We start from the raw sequence: 25,761 nt of genomic DNA on the forward strand, positions 1-25,761 counted from the left end.
ACAAGTTCTGTGCCGAAATTTAGGTTGATATCTCAAAAAAAAGAAAAAGTTTCAGTAAGATTTTTTTGCAGTACCAAACTTTTCCCTAGATGACATCCAGACTCCACCGGTGACTCTTTGTTTTCCATATATGTTTTGAGTGATCTGAACCATTTTTTTCCAAAAATTAATGAAGTAGACATCCTATTCAGAAGAAGTTTGGGCAGTAATGTTAATATATGATTTGAATTCGATCCCTAAAACACACATAAAAAACATACGGGAAGAATCAGAGTGTGTGTTATAGTTTGGCACCACATCACAAATGAAGAATCTATCGCTATTTATCGATTGCTCTGTCATTTCTTTTGAAAATCAGTCACCAAATATGAAAACTATAAGCTTTCAAACAATATATAGTTTGTCAAGAATACTTCAGGTTTAGACTAAGATATTATTGTTATAAATGTATAATGGTGAATGCCCCACAGGTGGGGGGTCTTAAAACTAGTGGTTAAAAATATTTTTATAGATCATAAATTCAGATATTTATTCTTTGTAATGTGTAAAAAGTATTGATATTAAAAGTTAATTATTTAAACATGAGTGTATGTTTTTTTTCATAGTGTGATTTTTGGGGAATTGTATTGAATCCATTTAGGGTCAATTTGACCCGGACCATACGGGGAGTCGCCCGAAATCGAGGGTTAAGCAGAATAACCCGCGTGTTATTTAGCAGAAGGGTTCAATCAGCGTTTAGTCAGAGCATTTCACTCAGGCAGATCCTCAGACAGCCTCCTCAGGGGTCCTTCAGGCACCCGGAAGAAGCGCCAGTGTTTACAGTCGAGCGGTAGAAACACGTGTGTGATGATCAGCACAGACTGCAGTTACTTCTCTTGACTTTATTTCTGTCAGCAGCAGTGACATAAGCATCATGAGAGTTGTTGCGTTGATCAGGTAACACGACGCTGCGTTTACCGTGATTACAGCGAGACGTGAATATGATGTAGATAAACGTGCGGAGGTTTAAATGTGTGTGTTTGTGTTGCAGTGGCGGTAAAGACAGCTGTTATAACATGATGCAGTGTGTGTCTGCTGGTCACTCTATAGTGGCCCTCGCCAACCTCAGGCCTGCTGCACACGGTGAGATCATGCTGAAAATTCAGCTTTGATCACAGGAATAAATTACACTTTACTATATATTCACATAGAACACAGATATTTTACATTGTAAAAATATGTTAGTTTTTACTGTATTTATTTTTGATCAAATAAATGCAGCCTTGGTGAGCAGAAGACACTTCATTCAAAAACATTAATAATCTTACCAACCCCAATGAATGAATGTTTGTGTATATATTTGTTATATTTGTGTGTACACTATATATACTGCCAATAAAGCCGGCATTGTTTATCAGCTGTTTCAGATGAGCTGGATAGTTACATGTATCAGACCGTGGGTCACCAGGCCGTGGATCTGTTCGCCGAGGCCATGGATCTGCCCCTCTACAGGCACACTATTAAGGGCTCGAGTCTGCAGACGGGCAGAGAATACAGTCAGACTGAAGGAGACGAGGTGGAAGATCTCTATCAGCTGCTCAAGCTCGTCAAGGTGAACCGCTGGTTCTTCTTCTCCATCTTCTGCATGATTAGGAGTGCTGGTTAAGTCAACCAGCACTAGTACTCATACTGATCAAACCTGTTAAAGAACCAGAGAAAGCCTCCGTGATAATGTTGAAGCTAGGGCTGCTCCCGACTAAAGGTTTTTCAAAGGAAAATGGTTTGAGGGCTGAGAAATAGTATTATATGTGACACTGCCAACATCATTCCACATTTACTCGTTTTAAATGCCTATTGCCTACCGTGCAAGTTGCCTTGAAGGCACCAGGTTGGCGGTACCACCGGGCTTTGGCCCGTCATCGTTGCTTGCAGCTATATGTAATAAATTAGTGTTTTCTGAGTTAATGTCAGATGCTGGATGAAGTTGGCGACACATCATCAAAAGAGCGGGAAAATACACGTTAAGTTAAACGTCATATAGTAAAGCTCGGTACTAATTTAGGGCTGTGTTTTGATCATTGATTAATGTGTCGATTATTTCTTTGATTAATCGGATGAAAAATTTAAATATTACTATATTCTAAACCAAAAAGCAACTGACTGCTTACCATCGTGAAGCAGAAGTTATAATATAGTTGGCGGATGGTTTCTACAGAGCCCCTAAAGGGACATGGTGGTGGGAAAAAAAATGAGATGGGAGGAAAAATATGAAGTCAATGCTTTTGCGTTCTCTCAAAAACAATTGCGTTATCTCATAAAACTTTTGTGTTCGTTGCGAGTGAACAGAAAGTTTCTTGGGAGAACACAAACATTTTGCGAGACATCATTTTCATTAACAAATTTATCGATTAGTTGCGCAGTCCTATACTAATTGAGCTTCCACTCTCCACACTAACATTTGGACATGCACCTAATAATATGGCCCGAGCACCGATGGTGTGAGGACCCTATTGTAATTGCTCGGTCAATTCTTATTCTTCTCTGAAATGAATCGCATTTTTGAGGGCCTAAACGTGCTCGAAAACTCATGAAACTTTGCACATGTGTCAGAAGTGATGAAAATTTACGTCAGATATGGGTTTCAGAATTAGGTGTGGCAAAATGGCTCGATACCTACAAAATTTCAATTTGCACTCTTCGCGCTACGTTTCACATACAGGTATGAAATTCGGTACGCTGTAAACCCTAGTGCTCAAAATACTTAATTGGTTTGAGTAGGACAAACTTAAATTGAACAAATTAGTTCAGTTAAATGAACTTTTATGAGTATTTAGAACTTTTTTTTTCTTTTGAGTTCACAGAACTGATATATTTAAGTAAACTGAACTGTTTCAGTGTTTTGAGTTGTATGAACTCATTTCTTTTCATTTAGATGAACTTAAGTTTAACTGAAAATGGACTGTGATTTCTATTTCCCAGCATGCTTTCCCCATGGCACTCGAAAGGGAGAGTAAATGCTAAAATTAAGTGTTAAATAATGTTTTTTTGTGCAAGATTAATGGTAAGGGACTTCACATGTTTGATAAGTGCCCTGGCCTGAAGACATCTACATGCTCTGTTTTCCTAAAGCCATGGGTGTGAGGGCCCTTTCATCGCTGCTTGCAGCTTTCATTTTAATTAATTAATTTATTTAGGTTAACATTAGAGTGAGCAGCCATGTAAAGCAGTTACTATTAAGCTGCTACTACTCGAATCATAAGCCATGTTTGATGATGATGAATGATAGGTGAACGTTTGGATTTAATAACACGACATTATTACCACATGGACCAGCGGAGCTCTTTTGTTTCTTCTGTGACAAACTGCCTAATTAATATTTGACCAACCAAACCTCTTCTTGTTGACTAGTGTTTGGTCGTCTAGTAGCGGGCAGCCCTGGCTGTAACCCTTGTGATGGGTCTAATATGTGAGCGTACAGCTTAAGGCAGCACATTTTCCTGGAAAATATCCGTTTTGATGTCCAAATAATTGATTGTGATTGATTAATGTGTTGTGCCCGGTGTCTGTCAGCGGTTGTGATGTGTTTGCATGTGAGACGCCTGACGCTGCTCGCATCACTTCCTGTATCTGAGGAGAAATGAGCAGAATGGGAGATTTTCCCCTCATTTTCACACAAGAGTGGCATCAAATTTTAAGGGCTTGTTGTTTTGGGCTGGAGGAGGTTAGACGGACGGCTTCATGTGGCTCTGAACCGCAGACCTGCGCTGGGAATCACAGGGAATTTAACGATTCAGCTTCCCATTTCAACTTCCTTCAGTTCTTTTGAGGCAGCACAGTCCCATAACTGATGCTGACTATATAGTGCACTAAACAACATGCTTCTAAAGCACTCAGATAATGAGGAATTACACTGTGAACTTTCAGCATCATCACAATCTGTTTATAGACCTTTAAAGTCACCATAATATCAAAATGGTGAGGGAGGGAGCAAGTCACACGTGTTCAAGTCATTTACACTGCGTGTACAACTGCATAAATAATGTTATTGAGATTAGTGTTTTAAATATAGAATTTTGAATATAGAAAAATTTGATTGTGGGGGGGTTACTTTTAATTTATGAAGTTAAAACCTCCAGTAGGTGGCGGCAGATCACTGTATTAATGAGTGAGTCATAGAATCATTCATTCAACTGATTCAAAACGGCTGATTCTTTCTGGAATGAAGCAAGTGACTGGGTCACTGAATCACTGAACCGATTCGTTCAAAACCCTGGATTCGTTTAGTAACGAAACACCACTGTACAGAGACTCTTTTGCTGTGGCTTTATTGGAGCTATTTTTGTTAGAGAAATAGAGCAAAAACTAGTGAGAGAATAGTGACAATATTATGTCTAAAATGCCAAGATTTTAGTTCACTGAACTGTTGTATAAAATCAATAACACATTTTCAATCGTGCTAATATTCTGGAAATATCATATGTGATAAATGACACTCCTACTATTGTCATTTTTGCCACCAAATCTTGAATTTTGGATGCACTTTATTAATTCTGGTGGCATTAATAATAATGTCTGACCCTGCTTCAAGAGAAACATTGATGAAACACTGGTATCTTTAACAGTTTTGTGTGTTGTTTTCAGTCTTTAGAAAGAGTGACATGTTTGGCACTATGATTTGAAATAAACTGTGGCAAATGTCAGTGAATTTAAAGTTTGACATCACGTTAAATACAAAACATTAATCATTAATCATTTTAATCTAGTGAGAGCCTTAAGCTCATTTAGTCAAGTCCTTAAATTTGCAACACAAGTCAGACTTGAGTCAAGTCATGTGACTCGAGTCCCCCACCTCTGCAAAATGGACAATTCCTGATTTTTATGGAATATTGCAGTGTTTATTCTAAATTATTTATGGGTGCACGTCATTATTGTTTTAAATTCATGTCTTCATGAACAACTTCCCCTAACAGCATATAAGCAATACCACACACGACCAACAGCGCTGTTTTCCCCAATATCAGCACTATTTCAAATGTGATATTGATTTTATACAAGTTTTATAAAAGTTTTACATTTTAGACTCAGAATATTGTTTTTGCTCTATTTCGCCAATGAATAGATCTAAACAGATCCACAGTAGAGCCGTTGTGCGTCTCTGAGCAACACCTTGATGTTTCCTTTGTGAATGAATCCATGTTTTTAAACGAATCGGTCTAATGAATGATTCAATGACTCATATAACCGTTGCTTTGTCCCTGCATGAATCAGCTGTTCTGAACAAATCCTTTCACTGAATGATTCAATGACTCTCTAGTTAAGATAATGATTTGCCGCCACCTACTGGAGAAGGGAGTTAAAATGGTGACATTTTACAATAAGGTTAATTTGTTAACATTGATTAATGTATTAACTAAGATGAGCTAACAACAATGAATAAATTTGTTACAGTATTTATTAATCTTTGCTAATGTTAGTTAATAAAAATACAGCTGTTCATAGTTTGTTCATGTAAGTTCACAGTGCATTAACTAATGTTAACAAATACAACTCTTGATTTTAATAATGTATTAGTAAATGTTGAAATTAACATTAACTAAGAATCGATTAATAAGTGCTGTAGAATTATTGTTCATTCTTACTCCATTGTTAACTAAAGTAGTTAACTTATGAAACCTTACTGTAAAGTGTTACCGTTAAAATTAACTTTTAAAGCTCTTTGTAATCTGTTTAATTTTTTTCTCCAAATTCCTTTTTTTTTTTCTGGATTCCATTTTAATGGTTTGATTTTAATGATCAAAAAGCATGCCAATCAATCAAATTCAAAAAATTATTTTATTTTATTTTATTATTTGTTTTTTTTTGCAATAATTTTCAGAAATTCTGTGCTTTATTTTTTTCTGAATGTATGATTTAATACAAATATATACAATTTTTTTTTGTCAAAAAATGGTGGTAAACAAATGAAGGCATAAACCATTAATTTATTTAATCTTTTAAAATGTAATCAAATAAAATTGAAACAATTCCTTTTATTTTTGGCAAACAAAGTGCTGCACAACAGAGGTTTACTGTTAAAATTAAAACATGGAAGAAAAATTGTATGATTATTCCTTAAAGTTTTCATATTTTTATTATTATTACTATTATATTATTACTTTCAGAAATACATTATGCTGTACAATAGTAATATATTTCTGTCATAATTTTTTCAAGTTAAACTGACGCCTGGACTTTTATTAAATCAGCCCTACGTCTGATTTATTAATACAAAATTTACCAAAAGTCCATAACATTCCATGACGTTATACAGTGAATTCCATTTTTATGATCCTGCGATTCTGTCTGTGTTTTCCGCATCTGAAAACATGTCGTGAGAGTGAGGAAGTGATGACAGAATGAGGATTTTTACCTGAACTTTCCCTTTAAATCTCAGTGTACCTGATCCGCTCAATCACAGACGCGTCTGAATATCTGCTGTACTCTAACTTTTGATGTCTAAACATCACGGGGTCAGAGGTCAAGAGGTCACAGGTCATCGCCTCTAGGGGCATCAGATTGTTGATTCCTGATGGTGTGTGTGTTCTTGTATATATGGTTTGAGGACACAGATGTCCCCCCCGTTTTAATTTTTATGGACTCCATTTTAATGGTTAAATTACATTTTAGTAATCAAAAAAGCATGTCTAATTAACTGAAATCATGAAACTTATACAATTTAACAATTTATTAAAGTTCAACAGAAAATACATTTTTAGGGCCCTATAAAATAATTTTTTTTTTTTCTCTCAAATTCTGTTTTTTTTTTTTATTTTATTTATTTATTTTTTTTGTCTGTTTTCTGGATTCAGTTTTAATGGTTTAATTAAATTTGAATAATCAAAAAGCATGTCTATTAATAAAAACAAATTAATAAATTAATTAATAAAAACAAAAATTTATTATTTTTTGTTTTTCAGAAATTCTGTGTTGTGTATTTTCATTTTTCTGGCAATCAAATGCAGGCATAAAACATTAATTTATCTTTTAAAAATTAATGAAATTTAACAAACTTTGTCAAACAAAGTGCTGCACAACAGAGCTTTACTGTTCAAATTAAAACATGGAAGAAAAATTGACTTCCTTAAAAAATAAAGTTTTAATAATAATTTGTTGTTGTTATTATTATTATTATTATTATTATTAGTGTTAGTATTATTACATTGAGACGTAGCTAAATTCTACTGTACAACAGTAATACATTTCTGTCACTATTTCTTCGTTAAACCGAACTTTTATTTTGACAGGTTGCAGTGAAGACCTTTGAGTTTCTGTGTTTATGATATGACGATAGTTTTTCTCAAATTAAACGGTAAAATGCTGATGATGTGACTTTCAGGGTGGCTCTGGAGATGAAGTTAATGTGTTCATGTCCTCATATAGCGAGGCGTAAGAGGCTGAAAACACCACGAGTGTCATGTGTGCTTCAGTGTGTGTGTGTGTGTGTGTGTGTGTGTGTGTGTGTGTGGCAGGCTAAATGAAACCGTGTCATTCATTCACACAGAGACACAGAGAGTGTTTTTGCGGTGTAATATTCACAGACACTAGTCTATATCGCAATTTGATTTAAGTGTACTGACCTACTTTTTATTTATTCATCAAAAATTTGACAAATTCTGTGACATTGTGCGTTATTACAGTACAGGACGGTCTCGTATTGAAGTGTGATGTTTGAAGTGCAGCGTTGGTTTATGGAGGGTTAGACAGACGTTGTGTTTACATGATGTTGAAAATAATGTTGAGCTCATTCCTCTATGTTTTCTCTATAGAGCTGCAGCATCAAACGCACACATGTCTTAATTTTGCACAAAAATAGTGTTATTTGAGCTGTAGTGATGATGATGATGATGATGATGATGATGATGATGATGCTACTGTTGTATTCAGATAAACCTGTGTTTGGATTGTTTGCAGTGTCAAGAGTCTCTTACTGGTATCCAGCTCTTAAAGTCACCATGAAATCAAAACTGATCATTCGTATTGTTTTATGGAATATTACAGTGTTTTTTCTAAATGATTTATCAGTGCACGTCATTATTGTTTTAAATTCATGTTCCTCATAATCTTGAATCAGAATATCTTCCCCTCCCTCTTGCAGCTTCTCTTCTCTGATGATGAGGGCGGGGCAACCTGTCACTCACATGAGATCCACCAATAGCAAACCACAACCATCCAATCAATTACCCACAGACAAAATCAAGCCCCGCCCTACATTTGTTCTTGTTCCAGAAGCGTTTCACTCAGATATACGGCACAATAGGGAAGAAAAGACCAGTGCAACTTCCCTTTCATAATGTTTATTAACAAACAGACTCTTTATATACACTACCATTCAAAAGTTTGTTGTCTGTAAGATTTTTTTTTTAAGATGAGTTACTTATTTTATTTAGCAAAGATGCATTAAATTGATCAAAAGTGACTGTAAAGACATTTATAATGTTACAGAAGATTCTATTTCAGATAAATGCTGTTCTTTTGAACTTTATATTCATCAAATACTGAAAAATAAAATGTATGACAGTTTCCACAAAAATATGAACTGTTTTCAACATTGATAATAATCATAAATGTTTCTTGAGCAGCAAATCATCGTATTAGAATGATTTCTGAAGGATCATGTGACACTGAAAACTGGAGTAATGATGCTGAAAATTCAGCTTTGATCGCAGAAATAAATTACACTTTACTATATATTCACATAGAAAACAGCTGTTTTACATTGTAATAATATTTCACTGTTTTTACTGTATTTTTTGCAGTCTTGGTGAGCAGAAGAGACTTTCAAAAACATTAAACAAATCTTTGACAGCACAAAATTGTGCAAATATGCTGCTGAAACAGCTGTTTAAATGGTCTCTGGACATTTATAATTGTAATTCAGAATTATTCAGTTTTACATAATTTATCACCGTATTTATATTACTCTTTTTGTTGATACAAGTGTTCTTTTGCACAAGTTTCTAGCATTATTTCAGCATCAGATCATCAAGAATGATAAAAAATGATATATTCATTTTGATGATGACAAAATTAGCCAAACAAAAAAAAGTTCCTTTTTCCGTCCAAATTATTTCAGGATATCAGAGATTTTTTGTTAAAGCTTGTGTGTGTGTGTGTGTGTGTGTGTGTGTGTGTGTGTGTGTGTGTGTCAGAAGACTGCGGTTTGATTTTGGGTGACAGGAAGCATACGATAATGAGCTGTTAAATCTCTGGTACAGGAGTGAGAGCGTTTTAGCATCAGAAGTGTGTTCTGTTTGGGAAGTGTGATATTTTAAAAGATTCATCCAGCACTTTGACTTAATTAGATGTTATCTTTTGAGCAAATGACGCTTGAGCAGAAAGGAATGGCTGTGTTTTAGGTGTGCCGTTCAGTGTGTGTGTGTGATGGTGCAATAGTGCCATCTATAGCTGCACACGTGAAGTTTCTTCTCTTCAGAAATCAAAAGAGCATGGCGTTTTATTCTGCATTATTATAAATAGAAAGCTGTTTATATATCTCTTTACACAGTATGATGACATGCACATGTGCTGTGATTGTCTCAGTGCTTCATGTGTCATGAGACCGATTTGAGATGAGAATCATGATTGGAGATTGAGTTGATGTTCATCACATCATATAGACTGATTCAGATAGAAAAGAAAAAATATAATTCTAATTAAATTTTCTGTCAAAAATGGCTTCATTGCCCCCATATATATGGAAGTTCCTGAACTGTTTTTGCATATTGATTATTTTTACTTTGTTTTTTTCTTATTAGAAGTGATTGTTTTTTGTTTTTGTTTGCTTACAGCGATCCTCAAATATGATTATGATGGGTTTTGAGAATAATAGAACAGATGAAATCCTCACACATCAAAAACACAGCTTGTGTGCCAGCAGTCCTTTCAAGATCTGTGAAGAAAACAATGAAATTTCAAGTCAGAAAACAGAAGACGAATATCGACGGGTCTGTTTGCGGCTCTGCTGTGAGATTGTGTGAAATATAATGACGTCGCGAGCTTTCAGCAGATCTGTGAGCAATAAAATATCACTCCGTTCTGCTTTTATGTGCACGGTACAATATGACTGTATATGTTCACATTAGTTACAGCAGCGCTTATCACCGTTAAAACAGTTACACTATTTATTAGTCTTAGTTAAAGGATTAGTTCACTTCAGAATTGAAATTTCCTGATAATTAACTCACCCCCATGTCATCCAAGATGCTCATGTCTGTCTTTCTTCAATTGAAAAGAAATTAAGAGGAAAACATTCCAGGATTTTTCTCCATATAGTGGACTTCACTGGGGTTCAACGGGTTAAAGGTCCAAATGTCAGTTTCAGTGCAGCTTCAAAGAGCTCTACATGATCCCAGACGAGGAATAAGAGTCTTATCTAGAGAAACCATCGGACATTTTCTAAAAAAAAATAAAAATTAATATACTTTTTAACCATAAATGCTCGTCTTTGCACTGCACTGCGATGCGCCACGCATTACGTAATCACATTGGAAAGGTCACGTGGCAGTACCGCGGTAGGGCAAAAAACTTCAAAATGTCCGACATCATTATTTTACCTTTTTTTGTAAAGGTCGTTTGACTTAGTCTTTGTACATTCGCTTTGTAAACACTGGATCGGTACTTCCGCCTACGTCACGCGTGACCTTTCCAACATGATTACGTAATGCGTGGCACATCGCAGAGCAGTGCAAGATGAGCGTTTGTGTTTAAAAAATATATAATTTTTATTTTTTTTAGAAAATGTCCGATGGTTTCGCTAGATAAGACTCTTATTCCTCGTCTGGGATCGTGTAGAGCTCTTTGAAGCTGCACTGAAACTGACATTTGGACCTTCAACCCGTTGAACCCCAGTGAAGTCCACTATATGGAGAAAAATCTTGGAATGTTTTCCTCTTAATTTCTTTTTTACTGAAGAAAGAAAGACGTAACCATTTTAGATGACATGGGGGTGAGTAAATTATCAGGAAATTTCACTCTGCTGTTAGAGAATGAATGGATTGACTGGTCGTTTGGGCTGGATAAAATTTTTCCGGAGGTTCTCTGGCTCCACCCGCTCATGTCATGAGATTCACCAAGCGCTCGGTCACCGTTAGATGTTCAAACGCTTGCTTCCGCCGGCGCGTGTGAGAAACACACTCAAATCAGAGGCGGAGCTACAGCTGCTCTTTAAGAGCCTCACGGGCCCCGCGCTCCGCTCCATTATCGACATCAGCAGACGGGCCGGCCCCGTGAGAGCGTGGTCCATCAGGCCCTCCAAACACGCCTTTGTTTTCTCTCTTCCTCCTCGGCTCCAGCTTTTATCCTGCGGCTTCCGTGGAGCTGCAGGTGTCCAGGTGGATTTCTGGGGGCCACAGGACCGGGCCGATCGATCGCTAGAGGTGTCAGGAGCGAAAAAAATCAAACCCGTCTCTGATTACTTCCACATTACTGCTGAAAAAGAACATAAAAAGAAATGGATACCTTTAAACCTGCTTAATACATAAATGATGACCTCTCGGGTCACTCCCGGGACGCCCGCGATCGATGCGAGAGCTAATAGAAGAGAGCTTTACCTGTGTGGAGGAACGCTGAACGCTTCATCCTCATTACAGAAGCCGCTGCCGCCACAGTTATTTGATTACTGTCGACATGACATTTACATTGCAGCAGGTCTTAAAGTCTGAATCAAACGCTTCATGTTACGTTCTGCTGCAGCTCCTGTTTGTTCTGCTCTGTGTTTTTAAGCAAAATAAAAGATGTCATCATTTACTCACCCTCATATTGATCCAAACAGTGCTATTTTAGTATCATTGAGATACTGTTATAGTTTATAGCAGTTTTTATTTTTAAATGATCTGTTTTCATTATAATTTTAAAGTTAGTTATTTTACAGTGTTTTTCTCACATTTATTGTTTATACATATATACACTACCGGTCAAACGTTTTTGGATGGTAAGATGTTTTTTAAGAAGTCTCTTCTGCTCAGCAAGGCTTCGTTTATTTGATCCAAAATACAGAAAAAACAGTAATATTGTGAAATATTTTTACAATTTATATTCATATAATCATAATTCTGTGTTGTCTATGATTGTTTCATGTTTTTGAAAGTCTCTTCTGCTCACCAAAGCTGCATTTATTTGAAAAAATACAGTAAAAACAGTGAAATATTATTACAGTTTAAAATAACTGTTTTCTATGTGAATATATAGTAAACTGTAATTGATTCCTGTGATTAAATCTGAATTTTCCTCATCATTACTGCAGTCTTCAGTGTCACATGATCCTTCAGAAATCATTCTGATATGATGATTTGATGATCAAGAAACATTTATTATTATTATCAATGTTGAAAACAGTTCATATTTTTGTGGAAACTGTCATACATTTTATTTTTCAGGATTATTTGATGAATATAAAGTTCAAAAGAACAGCATTTATCTGAAATATAAAGCTTTTGCAACATTATAAATGTCTATATTGTCACTTTTGATCAATTTAATGCATCCTTGCTGAATAAAAGTATTAATTTCTTTAATTTCTTTCCAAAAAAAAAAACTCGTACTGACTCCAAACTTTTGAACGGTAGTGATAATGGTACAAAAGCTTTTTTGTTAATATTTTTTGCCAAATTACAGGGGTGTAAAAATGACTTTATAAAGATGGCAGCATCATTATTTTATTTTTACACAGAGATTGGTAGATCTATTAGTAAAATCTGTTGACTTTATCAATCTTTGTTTCATTATACGCCAACAGCGACAGTTCAAAAATGGTAAAAAGCATGTTTTTTGCCTCATGCCTGTAACTCAAGAAGTATTAAAGATATCTAAATATTCTTTTAGATTCTTATTTTTAACAAACTTTCCTTTTCTTGATATCTTCATTTTAAAGGGCTCTCATGGCTCAGTCCCAGAGATATGGAGATCTTAATGCGGCTCCATGAGTAAATTGGTAAATTGTACACATTTTCAGTGGTCAAAAACCAAATGTGGCTCACTTTGCACACAGCTGATACTTTTTTCTTTTAAAGAGGAATATCTGAAGAACAAATAATGTTGAAATTAGAAATGTATCTATTTTTTTTCCCCATCAGCTCAATTACATAGTCATATAACAATCCTGTCTGAGTGCCATTAATATACTTTTTCTAAAGTTGTCATGCCTGTAACTCTAAAAATATTCAAGATATCTTAATATCCTTCTAGATTCTCATTATTAATAAACTTTCCTTTTTCAAGGCCCTATATAGTTCAGTCCCATAGATATTGGGATCCCAATATGACTCCAAATTTTACAAATTTTCAATGGTCAAGAACCAAATGAATTTATACCTCTGTAAATTGGCTCCAAATCTCAGGTGAAAATTGTCATTTTGTCAAATTGTCAATTTTGTAAAATAAAATATAATTGGGTGTTTAAATATATCTATTGTCATTTAAATGTACAGATGCAAATAGACAGTGCAATAAAATAAACACGTTATTTTGGATGTTTTCTGGAAGCTTTGACATGTAGTGTCTTGAGTTCAGTTGCTTTCAGTGCGATCTGTCTTTCTTCTCGTTCTTGTTTGATACATTGGAAGAAGTATTCAGAGTTCTACAGTTTAATTAATTGCTAGTCAAATCAAATTATGTTGAAACAAATTGAATTGTTCTGAATTTGCAAAAAAAAAAAATTGTAAATTGAATCAAACCCCAATCAATTGAACTGATTCATCAACATGGCGCACAGGCCTTATTGTTAGTGAACAATGACTGAATTTCATTCTGTCCTCATGTGAAGCTTCATTTGACTTCAGAATGGATTTGAACATAATGCACAATCAGTCGGATCAGTCAGGCATCTGTGGAAAAGAGCTGCATGAAGATTCATCAGAAGTTCTCGTGTGTTCATGAGTAAATAACAGCGCACAGGGTTTATTTCAGTGGTTCATGTTGAGTCGGCGTGAGGTTGCTGTTTGTTTGCCTCATGGGAACAGCTGAACGAGAGACTCTGATCATGTCACACACACGCTAACAGTCCCAGTGCTAGATAAAGAGTCTAGCCTAAAGCTCTTGTAATTTGTTTGTGTTTTCTGCCTAATGTAGTTTGCTCAATCTTGTTTAGTGATGATGGAAAGCGATAGGCCTTATCTTGGTTTGCCAAAGGCATGAGCATCTGACGGCGCTTGAGCGGCGCTCCAGCAGTGACGTTACCCTGTTTTCACGTCTGAAGTTTGACCACTGGGATGAACTGAGCACGAGTTACTCGCATTGAATGAGATTGGGACGGAATTCAGACTCAGTACAAATACTTGAGATTTCATGACGCGGCAGAAATAGAAACGCTGCGACTGACAGAATGTGGCGTTGCGTCTGGTTAGGTCACTGTGTTCATGTGTGTTAGAGGTTTTAATTTATCACCATGCTGACTGAGACCGGTGGAATTTCTGTATGTGATGTTTACGTGATGTTTAAAGGGGTGGTTGATTATGATTTTACTTTTTTAACTTTAGTTAGTGTGTAATGTTGCTGTTTGATCATAAACAACATCTGCAAAGTTACGACACTCAAAGTTCAATGCAAAGGGAGATGTTTTCTTTTAGAGAATTCTCTGTTTAAGGACTCCAACAAATGGCTGGTAGAGACTACAACGAGCTTCTTCCCAGGTTAGTGACATCACAAACCCTAAAATTTACATAAACCCCGCCCCCGAGAACACACAACAAAGGGAGTGAGGCCACAGTTGGGCTGCTTTAGAGAAGAGGAAGAGTTGTTATAGTAGAGTGTTGTTATCATGTCGTCATTTTACGCCGGACCGCTTCACAAACGAGGGTCAATTCAACACTGGATTTGCACAAAAGATTAACATGACGGCACATGCTAGTCGATGAGTTGAATCAACTCCACAGCAACTACATAAATTTATCCACTAACCATTCAGAAACGTCCAGTTTCATTCTAAATGTTGTAACTTCTTCCTGAGTCTCTCCATCAGTGTCGACTCCGGTTTGAACAATGTAAGGCTGAACACCGTTACTGACAATCCTCATTTTGGCTGCGTGAGATTCTCCAGCTTTGTTGTTGTTGAGCGACCGAAGCTCGAGCTGTTAAAGCTCCACCCTCTTCTGGAAAGGGGGCCGGGAGCAGCAGCTTATTTGCATTTAAAGGGACACACACAAAAACGGCATGTTTTTGCTCACACCCAAATAGGGGCAAATTTGTCTATAATTAATGATCTGTGGGGTATTTTGAGTTGAAACTTCAGACACATTCTGGGGACAACAGAGACTTATATTACATCTTTTAAATGGGGCATTATAGGTCCCCTTTATGGCATCGCTGGATGTGGGATTTAAACCTTCAGCTTCTTGTACATCATCTCGGATCTGACTCTCTTTCCTCCCTCCTCTGGTTGTTCAGGAGGAGAAGCATGTGGAGGCCGTGTCTGTCGGGGCCATTCTGTCGGACTACCAGAGAGTACGTGTGGAAAATGTGTAAGTGGAGCTCCTTTCTCTTGTTTCTCCTTTCCCTTTCTCACACATAACAGACTATGTCATTGGGTAATTCAAAAAACAGCAAGCCAATGTGCCAAAGACTTGTGTGGAAAAATAAATAAATATAAATAACACCAGTCGGGTGACTAGTTGACCATCCTGACCCAGGCCTGCCCTTTCTGACAGCTTGGCTCCTTACAGCTATTGAGTTGTGGTTTTGCTGAAGTCATCAGGCTCATTTCCCTCTATATTACTCAAGCTGAACTCAACGACTGCTATGAGGTGTTTGGAGTTTATCTATAAAGTAAATTAAATTAACAGATTTATATGCAAGGCAATTTTATTTATACAGCACATTTCATACTCAATAGTAATTCAAAGTTCTTTACATAGAAAAGGAATTAAGAAAAACAAGTGCGTAAGAAATAATGTCATTGAATGGAATTGCAAAAATAATGGCTGTTTCCAAACAGGTTCCTTGAACACTCCTCCTGTCTGTCATTGGTCAGATGAACTGAGGAAAATTTATGTGATTGTTTGAGTCAGAAGTTGACATTTAAGATCAAGGTTATAAAAGTGTCAGAGTCCCAGTGTTTACACTCTTTAGGATGTCAAACTATTAGTGACTGATTTACAGTGACTCCGAACATAGTTTGTGTGACGTTGACACAGCTCAATCCTGGTCTCCGCAGCCGTTTTCCCTACAGCTCACTTGAGCTGTGCATGTAGCCGCACATACCGCTGTCAGTCAGCTATTGTTCCTCTGCAGGGTAAGTGGTGTAACCCTACCTGTATACCTGACAGCCCATGAGGCCACAGGGCACAGCCGTATCGTGCTAATCGCCCTAATCGCCGAAGCTCTCAGTTTGACCTGTGACGCTGGCATTGAGCGGACGTCCACCTATGTCACATGAGCGTGGCGGTGGCGTTCGGCCAAGCCAGAGAGCGAGCGCTAATTGTCTTTGAAGTGGTGTCAGAGTGCCGCCCTCTTTTCACTTCACATCCATCCATATCTTCTTCCACGCCTGCTTGGTTTGCTTTGTATTTCTCTCATTTCTCCACTTGACGCTGTGGCTCTCTCTGCAGGTGTGCGAGACTGCAGCTCCAGCCGCTGGCGTACCTGTGGCGCCGAGACCAGGCCGAGCTGCTCAGAGAGATCATATCAAGTGGCCTCAACGCCCTCCTCATCAAAGTGGCGGCATTCGGTGGGTGACGGCCTCTAAACCGGGCAGGGCTTGAGCAGTCCAGCCACCATTGAGGTTTTAAAATGATCCTCCTCTTAGACTGGCAGACGGTCAGGTAGGGCTGCACGATTTAGGGAAGAAATGTAATTGAGATTTTACTGATTGAAGTTTGTGATTTTAAGAGCTTTAAAAAAGCGTTTGTAGGGCTACGCAATTTGGCCAACATTTTTTGTTTATGTTGATTATGTATCAATATGGCTATAAAATAATAATGATAATTTATTAAATGTATTATTATTACTAAATAAAAATATAAAAAAATACTAAATAACAAACAAGATTGTAATATTTCACTGTAATAATACAAATACAAAAATGATAGGAAGATGGTTGCGTTCACTTTGAAACACGCAGCACGTATTTGTTTAATTAAATCACACACTTTAAGATTTGATAATCGCACTAAGCCAAATGGCTGTTTCGGTTATATTTTGTTTAATCGTGCAGCCCTATGTTCAGGTGACGCAGGGCTGAAAATAGCAAGAAACACAGAACAAAATATCTTCAGTTTGACCTGCGCAGAAGCACAGTTTCTGATTCTGTTGATTGAAAGCCTACGTATTATAAAACATTACAAATATATACAAGTGCCATACGATGTACAGCACTACAAATAGTATCTGTAGTATCATGTACCACCATAATTTCATGATGTTTTTGCAGTTTTTGAAAAAACCGAGGTACTTTGAAAATCATTTTGTAATGGCATTGATCTTGTGGGATGCCTGAACTTTGCAGCCCAGATCAGATGACATCAGTAATTCACACATGGTTGGTTCGTCAGATGATGTTTGTATTGGAACACACACAGGGTGTCTCTCCCAGATTGGAATCTCATTTAATCCTTGAAATGGCTGCGGTGTCACCTGCTCTCTCGCTCCTGTTTCACGCGCCGCCGCAAAGGAAACACTGATCAGGTTCCACACTAAAAGTTGAACTGAGGGCAAATGTTTTTGTGGTGGTCTGATGTGCATGTATTTACACACTGGACATGTGCGGATTGATAGAAATAGTGATAGAATATCAACATTTAAGATGTGAGATGCGATTAGTAACCAAAAACCACATGCTGGTGAACAGTACTTAAATAAAGCAAAAGGCTCTGCTATACAATGTGCCTGAGAACGGCCCTTACCAGTAACATGACCATGACATCACCATACCATCATTATAACATCACCGTAACATCTCTGCAACATCACCATACCATAGTTGTAACCACTATAAACCTCACTGTAACATCATCGTAACATCTCTGTAGCATCTACTTAACATCAATTATACCATTATTGAAATCTCTGTAGCATCTCTTCTTTTTTTTTTCTTTATAGAAAAATCCCTTTTAAAAATCATTTTAACATCTCCTTAACATCACCATATATCAATGTAACATCACCATAAACCTCACTGTAACATCATTGTAGCATCTCCACAACATCTCTGTAGCATCTATTTAACATAACTATACCATTATTGTAACCCCACTGTAACATCATTGTAATATCTCCGCAACATCTCCGTAACATCACCATACCATCATTGTAACCACCATAAACCTCACTGTAACATCATCGTAATATCTCTGTAGCGTCTCTCCTTTTTTCTTTATAGAAAAATCCTTTTTTTCTGTAGCATCTGTACAACATCACTGTAACACTCTCCGCAACATCACCATACATCAATGTAGCATCACCATAAACCTCACTGTAACATCATTGTAATATCTCCCTAATATCACCATACCATCATTGTAACCACCATAAACCTCACTGTAACATCATCGTAACATCTCTGTAGCCTCCACTTAACATAACTATACCATTATTGTAACCTCACTGTAACATCATTGTAATATCTCAGCAACATCACCATACCATCATTGTAACCACCATAAACATCACTATAACATCACCGCAACATCTCTGTAGCATCTCTTCAACATCACTGTAATATCTCCGTAACATCACTGTACCATCATTGTAACGTCTCCATAAACCTCACCGTAACATTATTGTAATATCTCGGTAGCATCTCCGCAACATCACCATACCATCATTGTAACCACCATAAACCTCACTGTAACATCATCGTAGCATCTCCACATCATCATTGTAACATCTCCTTAACATCACCATACCATTATTGTAACCTCACTGTAACATCATCATAAAATCTCGGTTGCATCTCCGCAACATCACTGTAACATCTCCTTAACATCACCATAAACCTCACCACAACATCAGTGTAACGTCACTGTTGACATCATAGTAACATTGCCGCAACATCTCTGTAGCATCTCTTCAACATCACTGTAATATCTCCTTAATATCACCATACCATCATTGTATCCACCATAAACCTCACTGTAACATCATCATAACATCTTTGTAGCCTCTACTTAACATCACTATACCATTTATCGTAACCTCACTGTAATATAACTTTTTTCTGTAGCATCTCCACAACATCAGTGTAACATCTCCTTAACATCACTGTATATCAGTGTAACATTACTATAAACCTCACTTGTAACATCATCGTAGCACCTCTACAACATCATTGTAACATCTCCTTAACATCACCATACCATTATTGTAACCTCACTGTAACATCATTGTAATATCTCAGTATCATCTCCGCAACATCTCCGTAACATCACCATACCATCATTGTAACCACCATAAACCTCTCTGTAACATCATCGTAACATCTTTGAAGCCTCTACTTAACATCACTATACCATTTATCGTAACCTCACTGTAATATAACTTTTTTCTGTAGCATCTCCACAACATCATTGTAACATCTCCTTAACATCACCATACCATTATTGTAACCTCACTGTAACATCATCATTTTTTCGGTTACATCTCCTTAACATCACAATAAACCTCACCACAACATCAGTGTAACATCTCTGTTGACATCATAGAAACATCACCGCAACATCTCTGTAGCATCTCTTCAACATCACTGTTATATCTCGGTAACATCACTGTAACATCACCATAAACCTCACCGTAACGTCACTGTTGACATCATAGGAACATCATTGCAACATCTCTGTAGCATCTCTGCAACATCCCCATAAAATTTCTTTTTCAGCTGCAACACATTTATAATTTCCTCTTTCAAGCTGCAGGTTTTATTAAATCAGCATTTGAGTTTCATTTCCATGCATCATTTTTAAAGTTGCACATGAATGTCGAGACACAAAAAATGTGCAAAAACTGTACCTTTATGGGTACAACAGCTTGTCACTGGGACAGTACCCTTAACAGAGAAATATACCTTATCTGCTCCTAAAAAGTGCTTTAGAGCAGTACGTACCCTTAAGGTACAACTGTGGACCTTTTTAGGGGTAAATAATGTACAAAGACCCCTAAAGTTACAATTATATGCACAGTTTTTTCTGAGTATACGTGTTCATTTTGAATTGAAATGATGATTGTTTGTGGGTTAACACTAATAGACTGGTAACTGTGAACTGGAGAAGGTTATATCTCGGTAGCTCTTTTGCATATAATGTTTATATTCAGCTTTAAAGCTTGAATGATAAGAATGTAAATGTGGAGTTGTAAATCTTCTGTCCCTTTCTATTATTTGAAGGGTTTCAGATGAATTGGGATTACTTCTTGTTTTTTTTTTTTTTTTTTTTTTCTATCAAAATCCCTTTTTTTCCCCAAATCCCGTCCCGTGTCTTATCTGTGCTCTTCTAAATGTGTTTTTAAGCTGATAATTCAGTGTGTGAATATGAGCGATCACACCGTCTGTGTTTTAAACCCTTCAGCTGCAGGAGACAGAATTACACTCAAGAGGATCTTTGTGTTTTTTTTTTTTTTTTTTTTGCTTGTTTAGACTGATACACACCGCGTGTGTGTGTTGAAGGGATGTTAAATATCAGTCGACGCCGAACGCTTGTCCAAATGAGCCCTGAGCGATCTGCCGGCACAGCTTACCCCCAAACCCCTACAGCACCGCCGGCTCTTGACAAATCATCCTCTAAAAGCAAATTCCCCACATGTCTGGAAGAGTGTAATTATGCGCGCACACCGAGGTGTGTGTTTTCTGCTTGGCTACAGGTAGTTGGGGAAGATGTTATCACGACTGGCTTTTCACCTGGCCTCAGGCAGCGGTAATTAGAAATTAGAGGGTTGGGATGGACTTACACTGCCACAGGCCGTCAGGCAACGCTGCAGTAATTGCGGCTTTCGTGGGTTTCATGGGTCAGGGCCGTGGGGTGAGCTGCATGTGTGTATTGGGTGACAGAGGTGTGTTGTACATTCACATACACCACAGGTGGAAATAAAGGCTTGTGACATGAGAAACGTCTTTAAATGTGTGCCTGCTACGACTGTGTGATTAAAAATAACAATTACACCTACACCTTTGTATTTCTACCAAACTGTAGCCATATACAGTAGATATAAAACGTTTAATGCAATAATTGAACAGAAAACAAGGCAACACAGGAACATTTTCTTTTATATGCACCAATATAACAATACAATATTTACCTACAGTATATTTGTACTAAAACATTTTAATATATAAAAAATACAGACTTTGTGACCATTTTTGAATGATGAAACACAGAAGAGTTTTGAGTCAATCACGAAAACAGACAGTTTGAACTGATTCACAGAAATGTTATTAACTCGACTCACGTGACAGAAAAATCATGGAACAGTCTAATGACACACTCTTTAGAGAATCTAATGGCCAAATAAAAAGTGCTCTAAAATCATTGCAATTATTTACAGTGTCACTAGCAGTAACAGTAAGGTAACTTCGTTACCATTTAGATAATGCGCTGTGTGTCATAAAATACCAACGAAGATTACTTTTACAGCATGAGTTAATCTAAGTAATCGTTAATTTATAAATATACTAGTCATTGTTAGCTCACGTTTGTTCATTATAAAATATTTACACAACCTGAAATGTTAAAAAAATGTCTAAAAATGAAACCTAAATGCATGAACAAATTGTTGTTCACCTTAACGTTATTCAGCCATTGTGAATACATCATGAATGTAGTGCCCACGCATTTGGCGTCTACTCGCTCGTCACCGGTGATGAGCGGCAGATATAAATTATAATCCCATAATAACACTTGAAGGAGGATTGTGGGTAATCGGGGGGTTGACAGAAGACATTCGAACCATTTTAAAGGAGGGGATCTGTTGTTAAGAGACAGCTGCCCACACAATGTGCAGTGTCGAAGTCGAGGAAAATCTCTCCTCCACTTTTGTGCCAACAAGTTTCTCTCTGTAATCATGTCAGAAACCAGAACAGAACTTTTTGCGATCGCTCGCCACCTCTGTGCAGCCGAGCAGAAATAATTGGCTGGTAAATACGGCAGCATCAGATATTCATGTAATTAGTTAATTGGTTGATTTGTGTGGGTGAGGATGGCCAGACGCAGTGTTGTTTCCAGTAGTTAATTGGATGACAGTTCCAGTGGAAATTGGCATGTGTGAAGTTGAAAGGTCTGTTTGCAGTGTTACTGCTTTCCTTTTTTATTGCGTGCTTTAGAATTTATTTTCTGCAATTATACGGACACTTTCGGCATGAACTTTTCCACTCAGATGGTTGGCATTATATTCTTATTATTTAAATGCATACGACCCTTTCCTCAGCATGTGTTTTTTGTATGTTATTTCGGGATATGTGCAAATCTTGATAATCTGCTAGTCCATTGTTTCTCAACCGGGGTGTTCAGGGAACATTGGGCGGCGTGGGATAGAAGCGATATTTTTTTTTATATCTGTTCTTCAGTGTTTCTGTCAGTTTACTGTAGCACAGCTGTCGGACTTTCCATGAAACCATCTTGACATCAAGCATCCAGACACTAAGACTGATCGCTAAACCAACCAACCAACCAAAAAAGAAGATATTTTGAGAAATATCTCAGTGGATTTTTTTCTCTCTCCATATAATTGAAGTCACCAAAATGGTTTGGTTACAAAAATTCTTCAAAACATCTTTTTTGTTTCACAGAAGACAGAAAGTCATGCAGGTTTGGATCGACTTGAAGTTGAGTAAACAATGACAGAATGATCATTTTTGGTTGAACTATCCCTTTAGGAGCTTATAAAGTGCTTGAATGAAGAGAAACTTGCTTCAATAGTAGAGGTTATTTTTTAATAAATATGTACTTAAATATTCTGTACTTATGTATTTTCATGTGGTAATATGTAAAATCTCACACTTTGGGAGCTCAAAAACATCACGTTACACTCTAATCCTAATTGGCTGTTGACGTTTATGGACAAACAGCAATAAGACTTTGAGATTGGTGCAATTAAGAGTAACAGAAAAGTGACACAATCCCAGAATGATTCCAAAGCGATCAATCCCGTGTTTCATTATGAGCAGATCCACATCAGGATCTGAGTCGGTGTCTTTATGAAGGTTCATAAGTGTCATTATAAATGGCATTATACTCTTCATAAGCATCACAAGTCAGTCATGTATTGATTGTTGCAGCAGTGTTGTTAATGTTCTTATTACTGCTTTAATGCTTTCAATATGCAGGTTATAGACTGTCAGTTTTAACTGGCTGTGATAAACATCAGATGAGGTTATAATTGCAGCTTTATTCCATTTATTGGATAAAAAGATTAAATCTCTGATGTGTCTGCTGAATTGTATTCGTCGTACGGCTATTATTCCTCACACAGCTGTTGAATTTCAGATAAGAGCTCGAACAAATTTTCCGATCTCTCTTAATCTCAGCATCTCGTGTGTTCGTTCGCTCTCCCCTTCCAAAGCTCTCGCTCGCTCACAGATAGGGCGATAACACAGTGCTATTGTTTCGGCTCAGGTCTTTGAGAGCATTGTTCAAAGGATGAACTAGCTCACCTTCCAGTGCGAGATGCTTATTTCATCCATTTAAAGCTAAAATGTTCCCCAACATGAATCCAATTTTGCTGGCGTTCCTCTCTGAAGGCAGGGATTAAAGCCGAGCTGTCAGTCGCTGCTCTTCGGATCCGGAGAACCTTCACAAGGCTGATACTCTCCACGTCTCTCGCCGCTATCTGGAATCTGTGCGCTTTAATTCACCTCTGTGCTCAGTAGCAGATTTGGTTCAAATTAAGCATGTAGGCAGGCCATTGGCGCTTTGACTGTTTAATGATGCTGTTTGTGATACTAGAGTCTCATTGATAAGGGCTGAAAGATGTGGATTGCTCGATATGGGGCCGTCTTAAAGGGGTGGTTGATTATGGTTCCACTTTTTTAACTTTTAGTTAGTGTGTAATGTTGCTGTTTGAGCATAAACAACATCTGCAAAGTTACGACGCTCAAAGTTCAATGCAAAGAGAGATGTTTCCTTTTACAGAAATCACTTTTTAAGAACTACAACAAACGGCTGGTAGGGACTACAAAGAGCTTCTTCTGGGATAGTGACATCACTAACCCCAACATTTACATAAACCCCACCCCTGAGAACACACAACAAAGGGAGTGCGGCCATATTGGGCTGCTTTAGAGAAGAGGAAGAGTTGTTGTAGTAGAGTGTTGTTACCATGCTGTCATTTTACGGCGGACTGCTTCACAAACGAGGGACAATTCAACGCTGGATTTGCACAAAAGATTAACATGACGGCACATGCTAGTCGATGAGTTGAATCAACTCCACAGCAACTACATAAATTTATCCACTAACCATTCAGAAACGTCCAGTTTCATTCTAAAAGTTGTAACTTCTTCCTGAGTCTCTCCATCAGTGAGCAATGTAAGGCTGAACACGTTACTGACAATCCTCATTTTGGCTGCGTGAGATTCTCCAGCTTTGTTGTTGTTGAGCAACCGAAGCACGAGCTGTTAAAGCTCCGCCCTCTTCTGGAAAGGGGGCCGGGAGCAGCAGCTCATTTGCATTTAAAGGTACACACACAAAAACGGCATGATCTGTGGGGTATTTTGAGCTGAAACTTCAGACACATTGTGGGGACACCAGAGACTTATATTACATTTAGGGCCATAATAGGTCCCCTTTAAACTTTAGTTCACTCAAGACCACGAGTTGGTATTTGGTGAGCTATCCCTTTAAATGTGACCTAAGATCTTTTAATCACAGTTCATTACGACAATTGATTTGTATTGCAAGTCTTCTGAAATGTTATGTCTAAATATTGAAATGAGGCTATATCTAATTAAATATGCATGGAGTAATTTGCATGCATTTCCAGAGCATAAATCTGAACGTTGGATAAAGCCAGGTTCATAATTCTTGTTAATAGTTTTTGTTGACATATTTGCGCAAAGAGGAAAAAATATAACGGTCAGGAGAGACGAAGATGTCAAATTTGTCAATTAGCTGTTGAGTTAGAAACACCCTTGCAGCAGTGTTGATTCGTTTTTTTTTCTCATTTACTGCCATGCCAAGGTAATGTAACACAAAGTATAGCATTATAAATGTGTATTATTATTAAAAAAAAAAAAAAGAGAAAATATTAAAAACTACTATATTTGCTATGTTGAACTGGAAACGCGTCATCACGGCCATTGAAATCTACAGATGCAAATAGTTAATAACGAGCAATAAAATAATCATTTAAATGTACATTTTTGATGTTTTCTTTCCACTAGTCTGAAAGAAGACAAGTTATGGATGCAAAATAGACCAAAATCTGACCAGTGCATGAAAAAAAACAATGGTGTCTAGAAGTCCAGACTAAAGAAGCGCATAAGGAAAGAAAGCCTTCACATCTCTGGCCGTATTATAAGAACTTGTGACCTAAAAAGAATTTGATCTAATTTGAAGCTCATGAAATCTAATGCAAAACTTGAGAATCCATTTGTGCCCAGTTCACTGGCTTGGAAGTTGACTGGATTAAATCTCAGTTTTATAGGATAATAATGAGTTAAAGACTTTTTCGCAGGCGTATCGCTCCTTGGGGCTCTGCTTGGACTCTGCTTGTCTAAAGGGCAGCGGGAATGGACATGCAGACAGATGAATGGTGCTTGGACTGAGCTTATTTGTGTTTAATGTGCCATAAGGGGGTGAGGTAATTAGCTTTAGGTCAGGTAGTAAAACAGGT

General features: G+C 37.2%; 1 protein-coding gene across 1 annotated transcript in view; it reads left to right on the top strand.

Moving 5' to 3' along the window:
- Positions 1 to 758: 758 nt before the first annotated feature.
- Positions 759 to 25,761, top strand: part of dph6 (diphthamine biosynthesis 6) — a 78,212-nt gene continuing 53,209 nt past the window's right edge. The window contains exons 1-5 of the mRNA XM_051867575.1: positions 759 to 936; positions 1,031 to 1,122; positions 1,398 to 1,591; positions 15,397 to 15,470; positions 16,557 to 16,675. Of these exons, the coding sequence (XP_051723535.1) occupies positions 914 to 936; positions 1,031 to 1,122; positions 1,398 to 1,591; positions 15,397 to 15,470; positions 16,557 to 16,675 (502 nt within the window). The 5' untranslated portion in view covers positions 759 to 913. The remainder of the gene's footprint in view (positions 937 to 1,030; positions 1,123 to 1,397; positions 1,592 to 15,396; positions 15,471 to 16,556; positions 16,676 to 25,761) is intronic.

This window comes from Ctenopharyngodon idella, chromosome 17 (assembly GCF_019924925.1).
Source record: "Ctenopharyngodon idella isolate HZGC_01 chromosome 17, HZGC01, whole genome shotgun sequence".
In the NCBI taxonomy this organism is placed as follows: Eukaryota; Metazoa; Chordata; class Actinopteri; order Cypriniformes; family Xenocyprididae; genus Ctenopharyngodon; species Ctenopharyngodon idella.